Here is a 22,020-nt window from a genome sequence, read left to right as displayed (position 1 = left end):
AGGGGCGGTCAGGGAGCATGGGTGGGTGGATGGGGCAGGGGTCCCGGGGAAGCAGTCAGGAATGAGAGGAGGGGTTGGATGGGGCGGCTGGTGGCAGTCAGGGGTGGGGGTTCCGGGGGCAGTCAGGGGACAGGGAAAAGGGGTGGTTGGATGGGGCAGGGGTCCCGGGGGGGGGCAATCAGGAAGGAGGGGGGTTGGATGGGGCAGTTAGGGGTGGGGGGTCTGGGGCGGTCAGGAGACAGGGAGTGGGGGGGTGGATGGGCCAGGAGTCCCGGGGGGTTGTCAGGGACGAGAAGCAGGCGGGGGTCAGATGGGGGCAAGGGCCAGGCCACGCCTGGCTGTTTAGGGAGGCACAGCTTCCCCTAACCAGCCCTCCATACAATTTCCGATCCCGATGCGGCCCTCAGGCCAAAAAGTTTGCCCGCCCCTGCCTTAGATTGCAACTATCATCAGCCCAAAGAAAACTCTGCTGACTTTGGCTTGTTATTTTTTCATACAGCACTTTTGTGTGTGTTGATTACTCCTCTGTGGTAAACAGAATAAAACATCAGAAGCATTCTTTAAAATCACAATAGGAAAAACTATAATTACTCAAACAGTTCAAAGTTTAGAAAACTGAATGGATCAACTTAGCTTGAGCCTAATATGAATTTATGCTCATCAATGTGGATTTTTCCCCCCTTTCAAAAGCCCAGGAAGAATTCATCAAGACTATGGGGAGAGAGGAAACCTAAAGACAGTAGCATCCAAACACACAAAGCAAGCTTAGGCCTTGTTGCTCTGCACCCTCCTCTCCCTAAACCTCAGGAATTTTCTCTCTCCTGCATGACCTTCACCTGCCTCAGCAAAAACAGCTCCTGTTGCCCTCTTTATCCAGGATCCAATCTAAATGCAGGAAGAGAAACTTTTTGATTTAAAATAAAATGGCCAGATAGAAGGCAGAATCTAGAAAATCCTGTCAAGAGAGCAAACAAATAAAAAGAACAAAGCACAAAGTTTGAAACAGATGAGCTGTTAAACTGTTTTGTTAGTCTGAAGGAACAGTAACTGCACATTCCACCTAAGCAATACCCAGCTAGCATCTACAGGACATTCAAATAACAAAGAATTAAATGCACTAAGTTTATATACATGCACTTCAATAATTATACCTGAGCACGGCCCATTCTCCCTCTCCAGTGTGTAGGAGGGGATGGAAATAAATGTAAAACTAGACATTATAACAAAAAACAAAACAGACTTTATAAGAATATAAACATAAAACTTGACATTGTAAAAAAAATGAGCCCTTGACTTGCAAAAGGCCATTTATTGTTATGATTTATGCATCATTTAGAATACTTAAGCAGGTTAACCCAATCCTGTCTGGCTGAAATAGAACACCAAATTCTTTCATTCCCGCTGTTTTTACTTGAGAGAAAAGACAGCATACTTCAGTTGTGGTCACTGGAGAGTAATGGGTATTCTGCATTAGTAAAAGAAATTTGATTCTTGTCCTTTAATTAGTAGCATGATATATTGTATCTGAAAACGAGTAAGAAGGAAATGAGGAAATAGAGACTGAAAAGTGCAGAGCATATTTTAATTATGCCCTCTTTCTCTCATGAATATTTTTGTCTGAGTACCTTTGTTGTTTCTTTTTCTTTTCCTAATATACAGTGTACACTGTTTGAAAAAAAGCCGATCTACCAATAAAACTATAATTGCCAGTTCTTTTCTAATTCCACACAAGAGTACCAGATTGTACCCTCACAGGAACAAACGTGGAGAGGGCTAACCAAGGGGAGGAAAACTCAGCAGGCTTGTGAATTTTTCCTGACCCCGTCCCCTCAGGTAAAAGGAGCTTGAGGCTTGTAAATTTTGCAAGCCCTCTTCCTCCCAGTCCTGTGGATGTGGAGAAGAGAATCCCTTCCTGTGAGGAGCCAGAAGCCATGCTACCGGGACAGCTGCTGTAACATGGTAATAAACTGAGGGTGTGTAAGTGTAATACAGTTTTTATTTTTCACTTAGAATAATATGTCATCAATTTCTTCGTATTCAGAGTCTCTTTTCACCAGTGATGTTCAACTTTTTTTTACTTCAAGAGCAGAACATTTTCTAAAAGGCCATAGGGCCACAATCAATGTTTTGTGGATGATTCTCTGCCCCATTGTACTCTCTATGTGCTACTCAGGCAACACAAAAGGAGTGGAAATCACCCTCATGTCTCCCTGGCACAAGGAAGTTCCAAGCTGGGGCAGTCAGCTCCTACATTTCCTCCCACAGCCGTTAGTGCAGAAAGGAATGTCAGAGGTGGGGGAAAGAAATGGCTGCAGTATGCTGCTTTCCAGCTACCCTCAGTGGGCATATGGTGCCAAAATGACCAGTGCCAGCTGGCACAACTTGCCCTACTCTAACTTGCCCCAGGCCTGCAACAGAGAATCAGGGGCTGTAACTGGTTGCTGGTTCTCAGCTTCTCCTCTTTTTCAGTCTCCTGGGCTGCCATGGGTGGCTGTGTGGGGAAAGGGAGACATCTTTTGTTGGATTCTTTCCTAAACTCACGCATCTATCCTGCTTTCCCTAAACTTGTAAGGAAGCAGGCAATGAAGTAGCCAAAACTACTCTCTTCTTTCCCCTGAATGCACCAGGTGGCCCACAAGGGAATTGCTGAGCAGCTGCATCAGGGACGAGACAACAACTGCTCAGTGCTATCCTGGCTTACACCGCAGCATCTCCTGCCGCTAAAGGGGAAGCAGCCAGAGTAAGTTGGAAAGGTGATGTCCCCAACCACTTCCCTGTAGCAATGAAGCTGGTCCAACTACTTCAGTTTTAAAATTGCTAGGTGGGGCTCTAGCACATTTTTTCAATTCATAATCAAAAAACAAATTTTCTTCTTCATGCCCCTGTTCTTGAGGGCTGCAAGTTAGATACCTGAAGCCCAAAAGCAGACTCCAGGTCACAAGCTATACATCACCGCTTCAGACCCTTGAAGAAAGATCTGAGATTCTAAGGCCTGGTCTACACACAGTTTTTGTACTCGGACAATGTCAGTGAGGAATGTGATTTTTTTTTTTTTTTACTGATAAAGTTATACTGGTACAACCTCACCTGTGTATAGTTATACTGGTCTAACTTATTCCCCTTCCCATACAGGAATAGGCTATATGGCTATAAGGACATTTTATACTGGTATAACTAGCTCCAAACTAGAGGGAGTTGCATTATTTTAACTCTACCAGTATAGCTAAAGCGATACAAATTTTGTATGTAGGCATGGCCTCCCTAAGGTGCAGTTCATGATATTTATTTGTACCTTAAAAAAATTATCTAAGTTTCAGCCTATGTTCCCATTTAATAACAGATATAATCATGTATATCTCATTTGATTTTGGAACTTTTCTTTTCTTTTCATGTGCAGGCTTTTCTTGTCTTTGAGAGGTAAATAATCTAACTTTAACTCAAGACAATATAATTTAAGTCTGATTTGTCCCAGTCTTAAAATAGACATACACCTCTGTCTTGAACATATTTCAAAAGTATAACCACAAGGAGATGAAGGTACTTGTTCAGTCATCCATTCATTGCTACTCTAAACTTATTAAACACTGACACGTAAAATTATGATGAATGATGTGACCAAGTGATTACTTTAATATTACTACCTTGTCCCTGTTTAGCAATGACAAGCAGACACCCAAGATCAAAATCAGCTGTTGCTCAAGACTCTGGAATTAAAATAAACACCCACTAAGAGCAATCTGAGGGCCAGTAGGTGGTACAATAGAGGCAAGTCATCTTATTGAAGTTAGAAAAAGCCTAGAGGTGTTTTAAAGCACTTTTTAAAAGCTGGTAATGACAGAATTAACTTTTTTTTAATCGTTGGAATGGGAAACTGAAGCGCATGTTTTACTTTAAAATTGTGTTAAGCTGATGACATGCAGATAGTTGAACTTTAAGTCTCATTCATCTCCAGCTTAATAATTTTTCAAGCCCAGATATTTGCAGATGTTTCTGGGTAGCTGGACCCACTAGAGAACTTACTGCTACTTTTGTCCAAACCTGTTCCTTCACTAAGAATATTCAACAACATTCCTGGCTATGTTATTAATAAACTGTAATATAATATAAAGTTAATATGAATGTAATGCTATCCAGGTGTTGTAGGAAACCGTGATGGTAATTCAGTAGGTGGCACTCTTTCCTCCAAGTCAGTACAGAACCAATATCCTAGCATAATGTTAGGGGCTAACCTGGTGCTGTCTTTCAAATAAGATGTACAATCCCAAGCCTTGACCACTCGTGGTCACTGAAAATCTCATGGCACATTTCAAAAGAACTGGAGTGTTAACCCAGCTTGGTCAAATTCCAGCATGTGTAATTATGTTCTGCCAACCTCAGTTCCCCTTATGATACTCTTCAATTCCAATCCTAAAGGGCTACGTAGTGTTTCTGTGGACTTTTCAAACAGATGTCACATACATTTAACATGTCATACAAGCATTTAAATGGTAAGCAACATTGTGTACAACACTTAGGGTATGTTACACTGTGATAAAAGACCCGCAGCACAAGCACACCTGCATCAGCTCAGCTGACACAGACTCGCGGGGCTCAGGCTGAGAGGCTATAAAATTGCAGTGTAGACATTTGGGCTCAGGCTGCAGACTGGGCTCGGGGACCTTCCCTCCTCGCGCAGTTTTAGAGCCAAAGCCCAAATGTCTACACCACAATTTTATAGCGCTGCACCTGAGCCTCATGAACCTGGGCCAGCTGCGGGTCTTTTATTGCAGTGTAGACATACCCTTAAATATAATAAAATCAGTTACTTGGCCTGGCCAGATGGGAGAACAGGAGGACACAAGGACTCCCATTGCTCTCTTGCTGAGCACTGCATAACTTCAGACTTTGATTGCAGTAGGTAGAGCCAGGGGCAACTTACCTGATATTCTTCCCTGCAAACAAATGGGAGGAGAGGAACGGGAGCCCTCACTCAACCCCCCAATTCTGGTCATGCAGAGACGGGAATAAATTGCTCCACAAAAAGATGTGAAGAGACTTAGGCCTGGATCCTGAAAGGCATATAGGCATCTACCTCATTTGGGACTTGGGTACCTAAATACATTTGAGGATCTGGGCCTTGCTCCCTCCCAAATCAAGGGGGAAAACACAGGGGGAACTGTGATTCTGAGTCCTGTTCATTCTCTGGTCTGCTCCTGCTTACTGAATGCAGAGTAATTTTTCTGAAAGCACTTTTAAAAGCATCTGGATGAAAGGTGATACATACATTTAGTTTTGAAACAGACTGTAGGAATTATAACTGTGCAGACTAGCTGCTTCTTTGCTGTCAACTCCCTTAACTTGATTACTGACTCATTTTATATTTATATCAATATGAATTGACAGGTACCTCATATGGATAGATGACCCACAATTTGAGAATTTAACGCTACTTTTAAAAACTGGTGGGCTTTGCACTTGGTTTCACCCTTCTTAAAACCATGATCTGCAAGGACTCTCAAGGCTTATTAATAATTAAACTAATGACTTTCTACTTGAGAGAAGCATCAATAAATTACAGTGCATGAAGCATGTACAATAAAACAAAAAGATAATGTAGGGGAATTACTGAAGCTTGTTCCTGGCAGTTAATTTAAAATATTCAGTTATATTCCAAGACAGGAAATGGGTACAGAATATACAGCCTTATATATCAGGGAAATTGTAGACTTTAAGAAACTAAAATTGCCAATTGCAGAAAAATACAGAGTGAAAGCCAAAAGAGCTAATAATAAAGATATGCCACATAGCCCCACAGCAAAAGAATGAAATGTGATATGATGAGACAATGCATGAACGGATAACACGATTGGGGTTTTAGATTATTTCAACCTTCCCAATTGGGAAATTTTTGAAACATGTGGCACACTGAGATAGAAGTGACGGATATAGTAACTGATGGCTGTCTGTACCAATGTGTTAAGAGATCTTTCCAAGAGTAGGACTGCTACATGTGCACTTAAAGGGACACTACCTGCATTTTTAGGCCTTAAAACAGACTAATCAAACTTTCTGTAACTAACATCCACAGCTTGCAAACATCTTGAAGGCCACATCTAATTTGCATTAAATGGATCATAGTATTGACCTATGCATTCAATGTTCATTTTCAATTTATATTGCTGGGATCTCTGATCTTTGAGGCCTTACAATGAATACCCTCTGACAGCTTTCCCATTTAGCATCTCTTTAATTTCACTCATGCTGACATTTTCCATACAGATCCTTGATGCAACTTGGTTTTGATTTTGTTTTTTAAATCCACTGTTAGGGCCAAATTCTGCTCTCATTTATACCAGTATCCAGAGTAACTTCACTGATTGCAGTTTCATTTTCAGCATGGCATTTTTATAAAATAGGTAAAGAAGGCTGCAGCGCAGAGAAATGGACAACTGATAAAATGTGATATCTCTCTTCAATTTTAATGTAAACACCCTTCTCTGAAAATTCAAATAAACACACCCATTGCCAGTGTTAACAATCTCATGTTGTTTGTAGTTCGGGATGGGTGAACCTCTTGGCATTTGAGATTTTGAGAGTTTCTGGATTTACTTTGCAAAAGTACTGTGTATCACAAAATGGCTTGAGTTTTGTGAAATCCAGAACACTTGGAAAAATTGTTGCAGATACTTATGCCCAATGCCCCTGCCAGCCCTGATCTCCTGGTCACCATTACAAGAATTACCTCTCTTCTTCTTCCTGCTGGAAGGACAATGAAAATTCAAGCACTGCATCAGCCCCAGACTATCCGTCTGCCTCCACAGGTTCTGCCCACAACCTTACCACTAACAGTTTCAAGAAGGCAGCAACCTGCAGGTGGCAGGCTACGTCCTGCCACCTCTTCTATCTTTGGGGGTATTGCTAAGGAGGCCCACTGACCAATCCAAAAATTGCATCTTGAGGAAGAAAGAGATGACCTACCTGCCCCCACATCCAGCAGCAGCAGGTCCAAAAACACACACCTGACAGTCACAGTGTACAAACTCTTTCACGGATGCATAGATTCCAAAGCCAGAAGGGACCATAGTGATCTAGTCTGACCTCCTGTATAACACAGCCCACAGAACTTCCCCAGAATAAACCCTAGAGCATATCTTTTAGAATAACATCAAGTCTTGGTTTAAAAATTGCCAGAGATGCAGAATCCAAAACGACTCTTGGTAAATTGTTAATTACCTCCAGTGTTGAAAAATTATACCATATTTTCAGTCTGAATTTGTCTAGCTTCAACTTCCAGCCATTGGATCATATTACACCTTTCTTCTAGACTGAAGAGCCTATTATCAAATATTTGTTCCTCTTGTAGGTACTTATAAACAGTGATCATGTCACCCTTATCCTTTTCTTTGTTAAACTAATATAGATTGAGCCTCTTGAGTCTATCACTTTAAGGATGTTTTCTAATCCTTTAATCATTCTCATCACTCTTCTCTGAACTATCTCCAATTTATTAACATCCTTCCTGAACTGCAGACACCAGAACTGGACACAGTATTCCAGCAGCAGTTGCAACCATGCCAAATACAGAGGTAAAAAGCTCTCCCTACTCCTATCCGAGATACCATTTTAATGAATCCAACGATCGTATTAGCCCTTTTAGCCACAGCATTGCAATGGGAGTTCACGGTCAGCTGATCTTTCACCACTATCCCAAATCCTTTTAGAATCAATGCTTCCTGGGATAGAGTCCCTCATCCTGTAAAGTACAGCCTACATTCTTTGTTCCTAGATGTATACATTTACATTTAGCCATATTAAAATATATATTGTTTGCTTGCGCCCAGTTTACCAAGTTATCCAGATCGGTTTGTACCAGTGACCTATCCTCTTCATTATTTACCACTTCCCCAATTTTAGGATCATGTACAAATGGTATCAGACATGATTTTATGTTTTCTTCTGGTCATTCATAAAAATGTTAAATAGCGTAGGGCCAAGAACTGATCCCTGCGGGACTTTACTAGATACCCAACCACTTGATAATAATGATTCCATGTTTATAATTACATTTTGATAATTTGATAATTAAATTACTATTAGCTACTCAATTTTTAATCAATTTAATGTGTACCACATTAATTTTTAGGGATGTCAATTAATCACAGTTAACTCACGTGATTAACTCAAAAAAATTAACTGCAATTAAAAAATTAATTATGATTAACCGCACTCTTAAACAATAGAATACCAACTGAAATGTATTAAATATTTTTCAATGTTTTTCTATATTTTCAAATATATTGATTTCTATTACAACACAGAATACAGTGCTCACTTTATATTATTATTTTTATTACAAATATTTGTACTGTAAAAATGATAAACAAAAAAAATAGTATTTTTCAATTCACCTCATACAAGTACTGTAGTGCAATTTCTTTATCGTGAAAATATAACTTACAAATGTAGATTTTATTTTGTTACATAACTGCACTCAAAAACAAAACAATATAAAACTTTAGAGCCTACAAGTCCACTCAGTCCTACTTCTTGTTCAGCCAACTGCTAAGACAAACAAGTTTGTTTACATGTACAGGAGATACTGCTGACTGCTTCTTATTTACAACGTCACCTGAAAGTGAGAACAGGCGTTCACATGGCACTTTTGTAGCCGGCATTGCAAGGTATTTACATGCCAGATATGCTAAACATTCAAGCCCCTTCATGCTTCGGCCATCATTCCAGAGGACATGCTTCCATGCTGATTATGCTCGTTAAAAAAAGAATGCATTAATTAAATTTGTGACTGAACTCCTTGGGGGAGAATTGTCTCCTGTTCTGTTTTTGCCTGTATTCTGCCATATATTTCATGTTATAGCAGTCTCAGATGATGACCCAGCACATGTTTGTTCTAAGGACAGATATAGCATTTGACCCAAAGTTTAAGAATCTGAAGTGCCTTGCAAAAATCTGAGAGGGACGAGGTGTGGAGAATGTTTTCAGATGTCTTAAAAGAGCAACATTCCGATGCGGAAACTACAGAACCCAAACCACCAAAAAAGAAAATCAACCTTTTGCTGGTGGCAACTGAATCAGATGATGAAAATGAACATGCAGCGATCTGCTCTGCTTTGGATTGTTATCAAGCAGAACCCATCATCAGCATAGACGCAAGTCTTCTGGAATGGTTGTTGAAGCATGAAGGGACATATGAATCTTTAGCTCATCTGGCACATAAATATCTTGCGATGCCAGCTACAACAGTGCCATGTGAACGCCTGTTCTCACTTTCAGGTGACATTTTAAACAAGACGTGGGCAGCATTATCTCCTGAAAATTGTAACCAAACATATTTGTCTGAGTGATTAGCTGAAATGGACTTGTGGGTTCTAAAGTTTTACACTGTTTTATTTTGAATGCAGTTACTTTTTGTACAGAATTCTACATTTGTAAGTTCAACTTTCATTATAAAGAGATTGCACTACAATACTTGTATTAGGTGAATTGAAATATACTATTTCTTTTGTTTTTTACAGTGCAAATATTTGTAATCAAAAATAAATATAAAGTGAGCACTGTACACTTTGTATTCTGTGTTGTAATTGAAATCAATATATTTGAAAATGTAGAAAACATCCAAAAATATTTAAATAAATGGTATTCTATTATTAACAGTGTGATTAATTGCTTGACAGCCCTATTAATTTTGTATCATTCCAGTTTTTTAATCAAAATGCTGTGCAATACCATGTCAAATACCTTACAGAAGTCTAAGTATATTACATCAACACCATGACCGTAATCAACCAAAATTATAATCTCATCAAGAAAGATATCAATTTAGTTTCACAGGATCTATTTTCCTTTAAGCCAAGACACTTCATAATGCAAGTGGGCTCAGGGAAAACCTTGAGCAAGAAAATTCTGCACCAGTGTTCCAAATAGGGTTTCTTAAGTTCAGTGTATTGTGTGTCTCTGTTCCATAGTGCTTAAAGAAACAGTGCAGCAAGACAAAGAAGTGTGCTTCCCTGCTCCTCCTGCTGTTTAACAGTGAGTAGCTTGTCCACACTAAAAAAAAAATCCTCTCTTTGGACTGGTAGGGGCAGTGGTGCTCCTTGCTGCCTGCTCTTGAAGTCAGAAGGAAGTCTGCCTAGAAAAAGACAGAGGGGAAATGGGGACCCTTCCCTACACAGGACTTCAATATAAAAAGGACAGTCAGCTCAAGTCATGGGTTTATAGTGTCAGTATCTTCACTCCCCTCATCCTGGAACAAAGGATGAGCCAAGGATTGTCACTCTCTCTTCCTCCTTACAAACACCATGGGAGGGTGGGGCAGCTGGGGAAGAAGGACCAGAATCTTTTTTGCCTCATGCATACGGGAATCAAGATTTTTCTCTTCCCTGGAAGGAGCAGGGAGCCCAGCGTCTGAGTAGGACCAGATGCTCCCAACTTTTTGGCCGCTATAACACATTACTTACTAATGGTAAACAAAATCAAAAAGTTTGAAGTTCTGGTCCTACTTTTGTGTGGGTTTTAAAAAAAAAGACAGAGGAAAGATGTGTTTATCCAACTCTAATTTTACTATGATAGTAATTTATTTTATTGGCACAGTGTTTGTTTTGTTGTTTACTTTAATACTACAATAGTTACTCACATGTCACACCAATTATAGTTTCCTTAACTTCTTTGGTTGCAGTATTTGAGCTTTTTTCACTGTACAGTACTCTCTGTCTTTATGATACACTGAGTTTATATTTCTATATACTGAAGGGAGCCCCATCACTCCACATGTCAGCAGCAGTGCTGTGAAGGACTCCAGTGCCCTGACTGGATAGCCCTTACTTCCTGCTGCCAGCTCTCCTCCCATTAGAGAAAGGGACACAGCAGGCCCTGAGCATGAGCTCAAGGCTGGGAAACAGGCCAAGGGAGCAACCTGGGAGAGTGGCCACGACAAGCTGCACTGCAGGCAAGACACAACCATTGTCCAATGGGAAAGAGGAGCCCTAATCTAGGACTGAGTGGCTGAGCCAGGAGGAGCAGTTTGGACTATTTGTTTACTAAGGGAGGTAAGAGTCCCTTTGTTAAGTAAGCATATTGGATTCATTTCATTATACTTGGATTAGCTGCTCCTTTCAGTGACAGGGTGGTTCTGTCCATCCTGATAAATGTGTTGGAAAAGATTTGAACACTGGCATGGCTCCTGGGTGAATTCTTGCCTCCCCAAATGTTGCCAAAGTGTCAGACGAGGCAAGGGGGGGGGGGGAGTTCGGATCAATTTATCTTTGTGCCCTGCATACTCACACAAATAATTTTTGTATTAATTATTATCATCATCATTTGGAAAGAAAAATGAATGGAAAATGATAACTAATTTCATACATATTTCACAGTAATGTAACTCCATAAGGAGCTGCTGTAACACCAAATATATTTTGGTGTTACAGCAAATGAACACACAGTATAAGGTATACAGTGGCAAATGAACACACAGTATAAGGTAAAATACAGTATGTTGTAATTAAATTAATAAGGAAGGGAGAGCTCTAAAAAAAAAAATGCCACCTGACATTGGCTATATATATATATAGCCCTCGCCTAAATGACTTTAGGTCAGCAAGTCAGAGATATCAAGTAACTTAAAGCAATTCAAAACCAACAAATCCACAGTACCAAATTAGATTCAAAGAGCATTATTAGAGTTGGACCTGAGCCACAAATTTAGATCCACATCTGAATTTTCCCAAGATTCAGGGAAAAGTGGAAGAGGGAGGTTTGGATCTAGAGGTCCAGCTTGGACCGGTCTCTACTTAATATTATAGATACAGACAAAACATATTCAGACAACTCTAAGCTCCTGTCTTAAGTAGGTATGTAATTTCCTAAAAGGTCAACTCATAAAACCAAGAAATTTACATTTCTAAAGGTCTAGGTCAACCAGGGTATAACTGATCTAGCTTTTTCTTTGGGATCAAATTGTAGAATATGCAGATTTTTTTTAAAAGAATAATTTTAACCATGTCAATCTAGAAGTAAACCCTGTTTGATTTACTCACATATCTGAATAAAATGAGGACTTTGCTAGTAATCTTCCTTACAAAACCACTGCATTACATCATGATTAGAAGTTTCTGCTCCATAAGGGCATAATCCAACACCTACTGAAGTCAAAGGGAGTCTTTCTAATGACTAAAGTGAGAACTGGATCAAGCCCAATGTGGTATTATGGTTTATTTAGCAGTATATAAAATAGTAAATGATTAGGGACGGCAAACCAGGAGCTCCATCCCTTTTAGAGGACAAGGGAACACTCAATCAAATTTAAGGTGTCAAATTTAAAACCGATGAAAGGAAACAAATACACATAATTAACCTGTGAAACTCACTGCCACAAAATGTAAAGGTCAAGAGCTCAGCAGGTTTCAAAAAAGGATTCGAATTTACATGAATAATAAGAGCATCTGTAGTTACATTAGATAAAATAAAAACATGTTTCAGGAGATAAAATGTTACATTTCAAGGTATAATATGAAACATTTTGTACTCATCACTGTCAAAGACAGAATACTGAACTAGATGGACCATTGGTCCACTGGAGCATTAATTTTCAATGTAATTAAAGGATCAAGCCGCAGGTGTATCAAAGACCAAATTTCAACCTACGAACCACCATGACAGCTGCACTTCTCTGTGACCATGCAGATCACAAAGCCTAGGACAAAGCATGCGAGAGCTAGGGATAAAGCTCTCCGTTGAGGGACTGACTATGGAACAATCTTCCAAAGGAGATCAGATGAATTCCAGTCTTTAGGAAAGGTTTCAAAGCCTTCCTCTTTGTGACTCTTTTCACCATAAGTGACACTCACAAAATAAACCTCCCTTCTACTCCCTAATCTCAACCAAACAAAAATAAAACAAAAAACAATCAAACAAAAACTAAAAACAACCCACACAGCCCTACCCCAAGCAGCCTTTTGACTTCAAAAAGAGAGAAGTGCCACTACTTTGCTATTGCTACTAATTTTATGTGGAAGGCACTCAGATACTATGGTGACGGGCAGCAGTATAAGACAGACAGACCTAACTAACCAAAATGGAGTTCCTATGTTCCCAAAGAAACATGGTAAACTGCAGGTAAATGGTGCCGGTCAGAATTGGGGGACATTAGCAGAAGTCTGCAGATAGGTGATGTGCATGCCAATCTATACTGTGCCTGATTAAAGTCCATGAGCACTAATTTCACTTGCACATTTTAAAAATAAATGAAAGGTTCACACCTCCTTCTGATGGAGCACTTCCAAAATCCAACATTACAGGGCAGCCTTTTTTTTTTTTTCCTACTTGATCTAAGGGCTGATACTCAAATTCAGAACTTTATGTAAACATTTCTTAAAAGAAATTGTTGTTGAAAATAAAAGGCCTGCATTTCAGGAAGGATTATTTGAAATAAAAGCACACTGCAGTATCTGGCCAAATAAAGAGGTGCCACAAAGAGACAGGCATTGAATTGCTAATGCAGAGAATAAGATAAATATACAGATAATATCCAGAGACCTAGTTCATGTCTAAGTCCCAAAAGGATCCTCAAACTATGTAGAGACCGACATCTCCCTACCTATCTCGCCTGCTGGGCCTAATATGGTAGGCAGAGATGTCCCTTGGGTAGGGCGAATTGAGGCGACCGCTCTGGGCCCCGCGCTTTGGGGGGCCCCGCAGGCCGGTGCAATTGCCCAGCGTGGGCAGTCCCGGAAGAGACGAATCCGTTGCTTCCACCCCAGGCTCCACATCCCCCTAGAAACAGCCCTGCTGGTAGGCATCCTCTGAATGCACCTAACTCCACACAAATGGCCAGGGGAGGGAGGACATTTCCCTCATAATCTTTATCCCAGTGATTAGTGTACTCACCTGGCATGTGGGAGTCTCCCGGTGCAACTCTGCCCTCTGCCCAACGATGAGAAGGGATTTGAACAGGGATCTCCCACCTCACAGATGAATACCTAACTACTCTTCTTACATAAGAACAACCATACTGGATAAGACCAATGGTGCATCTAGCCCAGTATCCTGTCTTCCAACAGCAGCCAATGCTAGATGCTTCAGAGGGAACAACCAGAACAGGGCAATTATCAAGTGATTCATCCCCTGTTGTCCACTCCCAGCTTTTGGCAGTTAGAGGCTGAGGACACCCAGAGCATGGTGGTGCATCCCTGACCATCTTGGCTAAGAGTCATTGATGGACCTATGCTCCATGAAATTATCTAATTATTTTTTGAACCCAGTTATACTTTTGGCCTTCACAACATCCCCTAGCAATGAGTTCCACAGGTTGACTGTGTGCTGTGTGAAGAAGTACTTCCTTTTGTTTGTTTTAAACCTGCTGTTTATTACTTTTATTGGGTGACCCCTGGTTCTTGTGTTATGTGAAGGGGTAAATAACACTTATTCACTTTCTTCATGCCATTCACAATTTTATCGACTTCTGTCATATCCCCCTTAGTTACCTCTTTTCCAAGCTAAAACGTCCCAGTCTTTTTAATCTCTCCTCACATGGAAGCTTTTCCATACCCTTAATCATTTTTGTTACCCTTCTCTGCACCTTTTCCAATTCTAATATATCTGTTTTTGAGATGGGGCGAGCAGAACTGCATGCAGCATTCAAGGTGTGGGCATACCATGGATTTATATAGTGGCAGTAAGATATTTTCTGTCTTATTATCTATCCCTTTCCTAACGATTCTTAACGTTCTTTTAGTTTTTTGACAACTGCTGCACATTAAGCAGATGTTTTCAGAGATCCAAAATGATTCCAAAATCTCTTTCTTGAGTGGTAACATTTAATTTAGACGCCATCGTTTTGTATGTATAGTTGAGATTATGTTTTCCAATGTGCATTACTTTGCAGTTATTAACATTGAATTTCATCTGCCATTTTGTTGCCCACTTGCGCAGTTTTGTGAGATTCTTTTTTAGCTCTTCACAGTGTGCTTTGGACTTAAATATCTTGAGTAATTTTGTATCGTCTGCAAATTTTGCTACCTCACTGTTTACCCCTTTTTCCAGATCATTTATGAATATGTTGAACAGCACTGGTCCCATTATAGATCCCTCTCTCCATTCTGAAAACTGAACATTTATTCCTACCCTTTATTTCCTCTCTTTCCTTCTTATCCCATGACAGCTTTTTTGCCTAAGAGCCTTTTGTGAGGGACCTTTTCAAAGGCCTTCTGAAAATTCAAGTCCATTATATCCACTAGAACAGTGGTGGGAAACCTGTGGCTCGCGGGTGGCATGCAGCCCATCCGGGTCATCTGCTGGTGGGCCTCCAGACAGTTTGTTTACATTTGCACAGCTGCCCACAGCTCCCAGTGGCCGCGGGTTGCCATTCCCGGTCAACGGCACCTGCGGGAAGTGGCGGGGGCTGGCCGCCGATTCACACAGCTCCCATTGGCCGGGAACGGCAAACCGCAGCCACTGGGAGCTGCAGGTGGCCATGCAAATGTAAACAAACTGCCTGGCAGTCCACCCGCAAATTACCCTGAGGGGCTGCATGAGGCCTGTAGGCCGCAGGTTGCTCACCACTGAACTAGAACATCCTTGTCCACGTGTTTGTTGACCCTCTCAAAGAATTTTAATAAATTGGTGAGCCATGATGAGATAACTGGCTCTGTGGATGAGGGGAAAGCAGTGGATGTGTTATTCCTTGACTTTAGCAAAGCTTTTGATATGGTCTCCCACAGTATTCTTGCCACCAAGTTAAAGAAGTATGGGCTGGATGAATGGACAGTAAGGTGGATAGAAAGCTGGCTAGATCGTCGGGCTCAACGGGTAGTGATCAATGGCTCCATGTCTAGTTGGCAGCTAGTTTCAAGCGGAGTGCCCCAAGGGTCGGTCCTGGGGCCGGTTTTGTTTAATATCTTTATTAATGATCTGGAGGATGGTGTGGACTGCACTCTCAGCAAATTTGCAGATGACACTAAACTAGGAGGCATGGTAGATACACTAGAGGGTAGGGATTGGATACAGAGGGACCTAGACAAATTAGAGGATTGGGCCAAAAAAAACCTGATAAGGTTCAACAAGGATAAGTGCAGAGTCCTGCACTTAGGACGGAAGAATCCCATGCACTGCTACAGACTAGGGACCGAATGGCTAGGTAGCAGTTCTGCAGAAAAGGACCTAGGGGTCACAGTGGATGAGAAGCTGGATATGAGTCAACAGTGTGCTCTTGTTGCCAAGAAGGCTAATGGCATTTTGGCCTGTATAAGTAGGGGCATTGCCAGCAGATCGAGGAACGTGATAGTTCCCCTTTATTCGACATTGGTGAGGCTTCATCTGGAGTACTGTGTCCAGTTTTGGGCCTCACACTACAAGAAGGATGTGGAAAAATTGGAAAGAGTCCAGCGGAGGGCAACAAAAATGATTAGGGGGCTGGAGCACATGACTTATGAGGAGAGGCTGAAGGAACTGGGATTGTTTAGTCTCCAGAAGAGAAGAATGGGGGAGGGGGATTTGATAGCAGCCTTCAACTACCTGAAGGGGGGTTCCAAAGAGGATGGAGCTCAGCTGTTCTCAGTGGTGGCAGATGACAGAACAAGGAGCAATGTCTCAAGTTGCAGTGGGGGAGGTCCAGGTTGGATATTAGGAAACACTATTTCACTAGGAGGGTGGTGAAGCACTGGAATGCGTTACCTAGGGAGGTGGTGGAGTCTCCTTCCTTGGAGGTTTTTAAGGCCCAGCTTGACAAAGCCCTGGCTGGGATGATTTAGTTGGGAATTGGTCCTGCTTTGAGCAGGGGGTTGGACTAGATGACCTCTTGAGGTCCCTTCCAATCCTGATATTCTATGATTCTATGATTTCCCTTTAGAAAAGCTGTGTTGACTCTTCCCCAACAAATCATGTTCAATTATGTGACTGGTAATTCTGATCTTTACTATAGTTTCATCCAATATTTAATACAAAATGGAATAACAACAAGAAAGATTGCAAGAAGCCCACTTCAGAATTCCCCATTGCCCAGAAGATTATTCACCAGAGTTTCAAGCCACACAGGAGAGGTGTATATTGAACCATGATCAAATTTAGTGATGACACAAATTATTGGACAGATAGCAAACAAACAGGAGGAAAACACTAATTTGCAAAAATACCTGGAGAGAGAAAAACCAGTCTGATTAATTCTTTAGTAAGTAGCTAAGAGAATGCCAGGAGACATATCTAGAATATACTGGAATTAGGTCCTCATACTGCAAACACATATTGCTGAGTTCAATGGGACTACTCACATGAGTAAAATTAGCAGATGCATAAGGTGTTTGCAGGCCCAGGACCTACATTATAAGGTCTTTGAGACAGGGCCTATCTTTTAATATGTTTTTGTACAGCAACTATGGAGTTTCATATCTTCCACCCAAAACACCCAAGTCTTTTTTAATCATTTAAATCTCATAAAACCTCTGTGAGAAATGTATTATCTCAATTTTTCAAATGGGCAAAAAGAGATGTGGGGAAGAAAGTCTACGTTCAGAAGTGCCACTGATTTTGAATGCTTCAATTAAAGTTTGAGTTACTATGGGCCTGATTTTTAGAAGTGCTAAACAAGCAATTCAAATTGAAGTCAATGGAAGCTGCCGTTGCTCCAAGTAATCACAATCTGATCCAAGTGATCTCAAATTGGGCTTTCCAAATAAACAAAAACCACCCAAAGTCAGTGGCCATTTTTGAAAAATAGGCTGCTTATGGCACGTCAACAGTGAAGTCAGATATAGAACCTTAAGTACCATCTCCCAGTCCATTGCTCTACACAATTAGGTATCAGAATCTGGCCCTAACTCACACTATTTTACTCCACAAGTAATCCCAAATGGGACTACTCACAGAATAAGGTACTACTCAATGTGACTAAAGTATCTGAATCTGACCCTGAGTTGTAGGAACAGAATATGTTCCAATGCACCTACATTTTTTGTGCATTATGCAGAGCTCTGTCCTCTACAGAGTTTCTGTAACCTTGGCAAGAAAATGTTCTACAAATGTAAAACTTCTGCTGAAAGAGGTTTTCTTTGAACTATTTTTTATTGGTCTTTTGACATCCTTAAAGCTAAGAGCACACACAGCCTTTTTCCATCCTCCAGCAAGCTCCTGAGTACAGGCCATAACACAAGAAATGATGTTAAGAGAATATTTCCCATCCACTTTATGAAAGAACGGATAAAATGGTCTTTTCCTATTTTGCTTTCTTTAGAAAAACACATTCCAGTTGTTATTTTTCCTCTGACTTCTTTAACTGAGTTAATTCACAGACTAGAAGGATTATTAAATAACAAGGTAGAAAATAATAAAAGAAAGTATTTCATAACAACAAACTGCTGTATTGCTTTGAAAAGCCCAGAATTCCAAAACCAGGCCTGCGTGTGTGACCATAAGTGAAGAGAGTGACATTTATCAACAGATGCATTAAAGTAAATATATAAGAGGTACATAAGTTTTCACAAAGGTTGGGATTTGCATTAGTGGCATACTCAATACTTACCCTTCTGAAGAGCTACAGTATCAATTGTTCCAAGGACAGCAGACTTACTGCTATTTTTAACAAAGCCCTCACTGCAACTGTTTAGCTTATAAAACCTCACAACAGCAATAGCTTAAACCCTGCTCTGCATGAACATGCTCTTAGCCAACCTTCCGAAACAATAAATGGTTTCTCAAAATCCCATGATACTCTGAAGAGGTTACTAACAAGGGGCAGACATGTCAAATTTGTTACAGATTTGGCCTTTTTTCAAGGCTTCCAAAATACAACAGTTACAACTAATGCATCAGCCATGCCTGCCCTGTAGATATTTTTGGAAATGAAAAGTGACATCTCATGAACGTACAATGCTGTGACCTGAGATTCATGAAGACACTAACACGTTCTTTCATAAACATGTTCACTTATAAAGATGTAAATGCATGCTGTCCCAGGCAGACCCATGTTGAGACTGACTGACACCCATTCCATTCACTTACACACACAATTTATTTCTGTCAAGGGATTACTTATTAAGAGTGAACTCTTTGATATACTCACATGGGAAAACAACATTGCTATCAAAGTCCACCACCACCAGTTCTCAAACATCTTCCCCTGCACTTCTTTAAAAGTTTTAAGGTGACTTTATGTATAAGGTGGAGAATAAAACTAATGAAAAATATTAGGCATACTTTGTGTTCTATCCATTTAGGAGGAGATTTTCAAAGGCACACAGGAAAATTAGGCAAACTTCCATTGATTTTCAATAGGAGTTAAGTGCCTTAATCCCATTTGTCCCTTTGAAAATCTCTCCTTTAGCCTACATATTTAAATACATAATCTCAAAGAAATTTATTTTTGTAGGCCAGTTATTCTAAAACATCTCATTTCTAGACACTAGGGATAATGATGGTGGTGAGGTCTGGGGTATCTTTTCCTAAACTGGTGAAGTGTAGGGATATTCCTAAATCAAGCAGAAGGCAAATTTGAGTTAGGATGAAAATATCACTCAGTCTACAGTCCTGTTGAGTACAAAAATGACATGTTACTAGGCACAGATCTTTTCATCCTCTGTGTTTCCGATTTGAAAGACTCTTCTTGTACACAGTCGGGATCCAGCGTTCCTTTCCACAAGATACCTGTATTCCTCTGACACAGAAAGGGTCTGTATTGCTCTTCACTTCCATCACAAGTATGGGCAACAACTCTGCTCCATCTATCCTTATGCCACATTATTTGACAGTCACAGGAAGAGTCACATAACAATTGCCTCACTGCAGTGTTTGGGGTATCAATGTAGAATACTATACTATTTTATAAGGAGTGCACTAGACACCAGCTGAGCCTCTGCCTGAGTCCTGCTGCACAATCCCTTCTTTCTGAACGCAGATTTACGGCAGGTCTACGCTAGAAGCGCTAAATCGACACAGCTGCACTGATGCAGCGGCACCGCTGTAGCACCACTGGTGAAGATGCTCTTTCCTGTCAGCATAATTCCACCTCCACAAGAGGGGGAAGCTATGTCACGGGAGAGCGTCTCCTGCCGACATAGCGCCAATGTGGACAACACTTAGGTCGCCATAACTTGCATCGCTCAGGGGTTGTCTTTTTCACAGTTAAGTTAGATCGACTTAAGCGGTAGTGTAGACTTGCTCCGAGTTCCCTCTAGTACAGTGGTTTTCAATCTTTTTTCGTTTGTGGGCCCCTAAAAAATTTCAAATGGAGGTGTGGACCCGTTTGGAAATCTAAGACATAATCTGAGGACCCCCAGTGGTCCGCTGACCACAGGTTGAAAACCATTGTTCTAGGGTAACAACAACTTTTCGTGGACTCCTGAGACATAGTCTGCGGATTCCCAGGGGTCTATGGACCACAGATTGAAAACCACTGCTCTAGTACTAGGAATCAAAGAGCTGGAGTTAGTCTTGAACAGCAATCCCTTCCTCTACAGACCCCTTCTTCCTGCTGGAAGGAAAAAATATCTAGATCTCCCTCTTCAGCCATACAAAAACACAAAATAGCCCCCTACTTCTGCCTAATGTGTAACATCACTGAAATCAACACATGTTCCACCACTAGTAACTGTGACAGCAACAGCACTGACCATGCCTCTGATCACATCTACAGCTGGTCTGAATATTCGTGCTACTGATCCCCTCTAGTCCCAGTTCCTACTTCCCCACCAAGGGAGTGAGTTAACTCTCACCCCTGCAACAATGGAGGGATACTTTCAAAGTGCCCCTTTCCCTCTCCAACACTGAGTAGCTAAATCCCCCCTCCCCCCCATGGCAGTGTAGGGATAGTTTCTAAGTCTCCCCCTTCCCCCCCCCCCCACCGGGGGGGGGGTTTTCTTTGCCCCCCCCCCCCCCCAACAGGGTAGGGATGGTTTCTAACACCGCCCCCACACCCACCCCTGTACCTTATGCGGGGCTCTGAGCAGGCGGTGCACCCCGGCCAGCTGGGTGACGAGCGCGATGTCCTCCCTGAAGGTGTAGAGAGGGGGCCGGGTGGGCTCGGGGAAGTTGGTGCTATTGAAGGGGTCGGTGTCATCTAAGAACTGCACCCTGCAAACCAGCGTGGCCATGGTGCATCCATGCAAAACACGGCGGCAGCGGCAAAGCACGGGGTGTGGGTGGCTGGGCAGGAGGCGCCCCTTCCCCCCCGAACAAGGAATAAAAGTTGGAGCCCAGCAGCAGGGCTGCGACCCGCCCGCAGCGGCAGGTTGGCAGAGATCAGGCTCTGCTCCCCGGGGCCGGGCTGAGCTGCAAAGCGAGGGTGAGGGGGAGCAGGAGAAGCACCGGCCGCAGGAGCCGCTGCCGCCGCCGCCGCCGCAAGATGCACGCAGCGGAGCCCGACTGCTTCAGAGCCCCCTCCCCGCCCGGGTCCACAAGGTGCGGGCGCCCTTCAGGCTGAGAAAGGGCAGAGCCCCGGGGCGAAGCGGCCGGCGGGCGCGGTGCAAGGGCAGCCGGAGAGCAGCGGCGGCAGCTGCTCCCCCATGCTCAGTCAGCCTGAGCCCGCTGCACCCAGCCGGGGCTACTGCCTGTGGGAAACACGCGCTGGATTAGTCCTCAGCCAAGCGCAGCCGGAGCCGCAAGGCAGCAGGCGCCCCCGAGCGGGCACAGGGAGGAGCGTCACCGGCCGCTACATTCCCCAGCCCGGGACACTGGAGCTGGGGACGGGGACACCCAGTCAGCCAGGAACTCCCGCCTGCGCGGGAACTGGGGTCAGGGGGAGGGGGAGACAGCCTGCTAAAAATCTTCCGGAGAGGACGTAGAGAGAGAAGATCCTGGCTTGGGGACCAACACCCCTCAGCCTCGCATCTGCCAGAGGAGAGAAAGACATTCCACCCCCCCTTCAAAAAATACTCCTAGATTGGGAGAGATAAAGAGAGTCCACCACCCAGAGATCATGTCCAACAACCCTCAATCTCCAGGGATGGGAAAATTTGGGGGGAGGGGAAGAGAGAGACTCCTACCTGGGGTGCCCCACACCTTTCAGAATAAAGAGACAGAAAGCATTTCACCATACGCAAATCT

General features: G+C 42.3%; 1 protein-coding gene across 10 annotated transcripts in view; it reads right to left on the bottom strand.

The window, feature by feature from the left end:
• The window catches only part of FHOD3 (formin homology 2 domain containing 3), a 644,613-nt gene extending 623,057 nt beyond the window's left edge, over positions 1–21,556 (bottom strand). For 3 of the 10 annotated variants that reach the window (XM_034761350.1, XM_034761355.1, XM_034761352.1), the window contains exon 1: positions 20,904–21,556. In XM_034761350.1, coding sequence (XP_034617241.1) covers positions 20,904–21,068 — 165 coding nt within the window. In that variant the 5' untranslated portion in view covers positions 21,069–21,556. The remainder of the gene's footprint in view (positions 1–20,903) is intronic. The other 7 variants (XM_034761354.1, XM_034761357.1, XM_034761359.1 and 4 more) reach the window with 3 other exon arrangements.
• Between the last annotated feature and the right edge of the window lie 464 nt (positions 21,557–22,020).

This window comes from Trachemys scripta, chromosome 2 (genome assembly GCF_013100865.1).
Source record: "Trachemys scripta elegans isolate TJP31775 chromosome 2, CAS_Tse_1.0, whole genome shotgun sequence".
NCBI classification, from domain to species: Eukaryota; Metazoa; Chordata; order Testudines; family Emydidae; genus Trachemys; species Trachemys scripta.
Note: the sequence above shows the minus strand (reverse complement) of the source record. Positions and strands in the feature narration are given on the sequence as shown.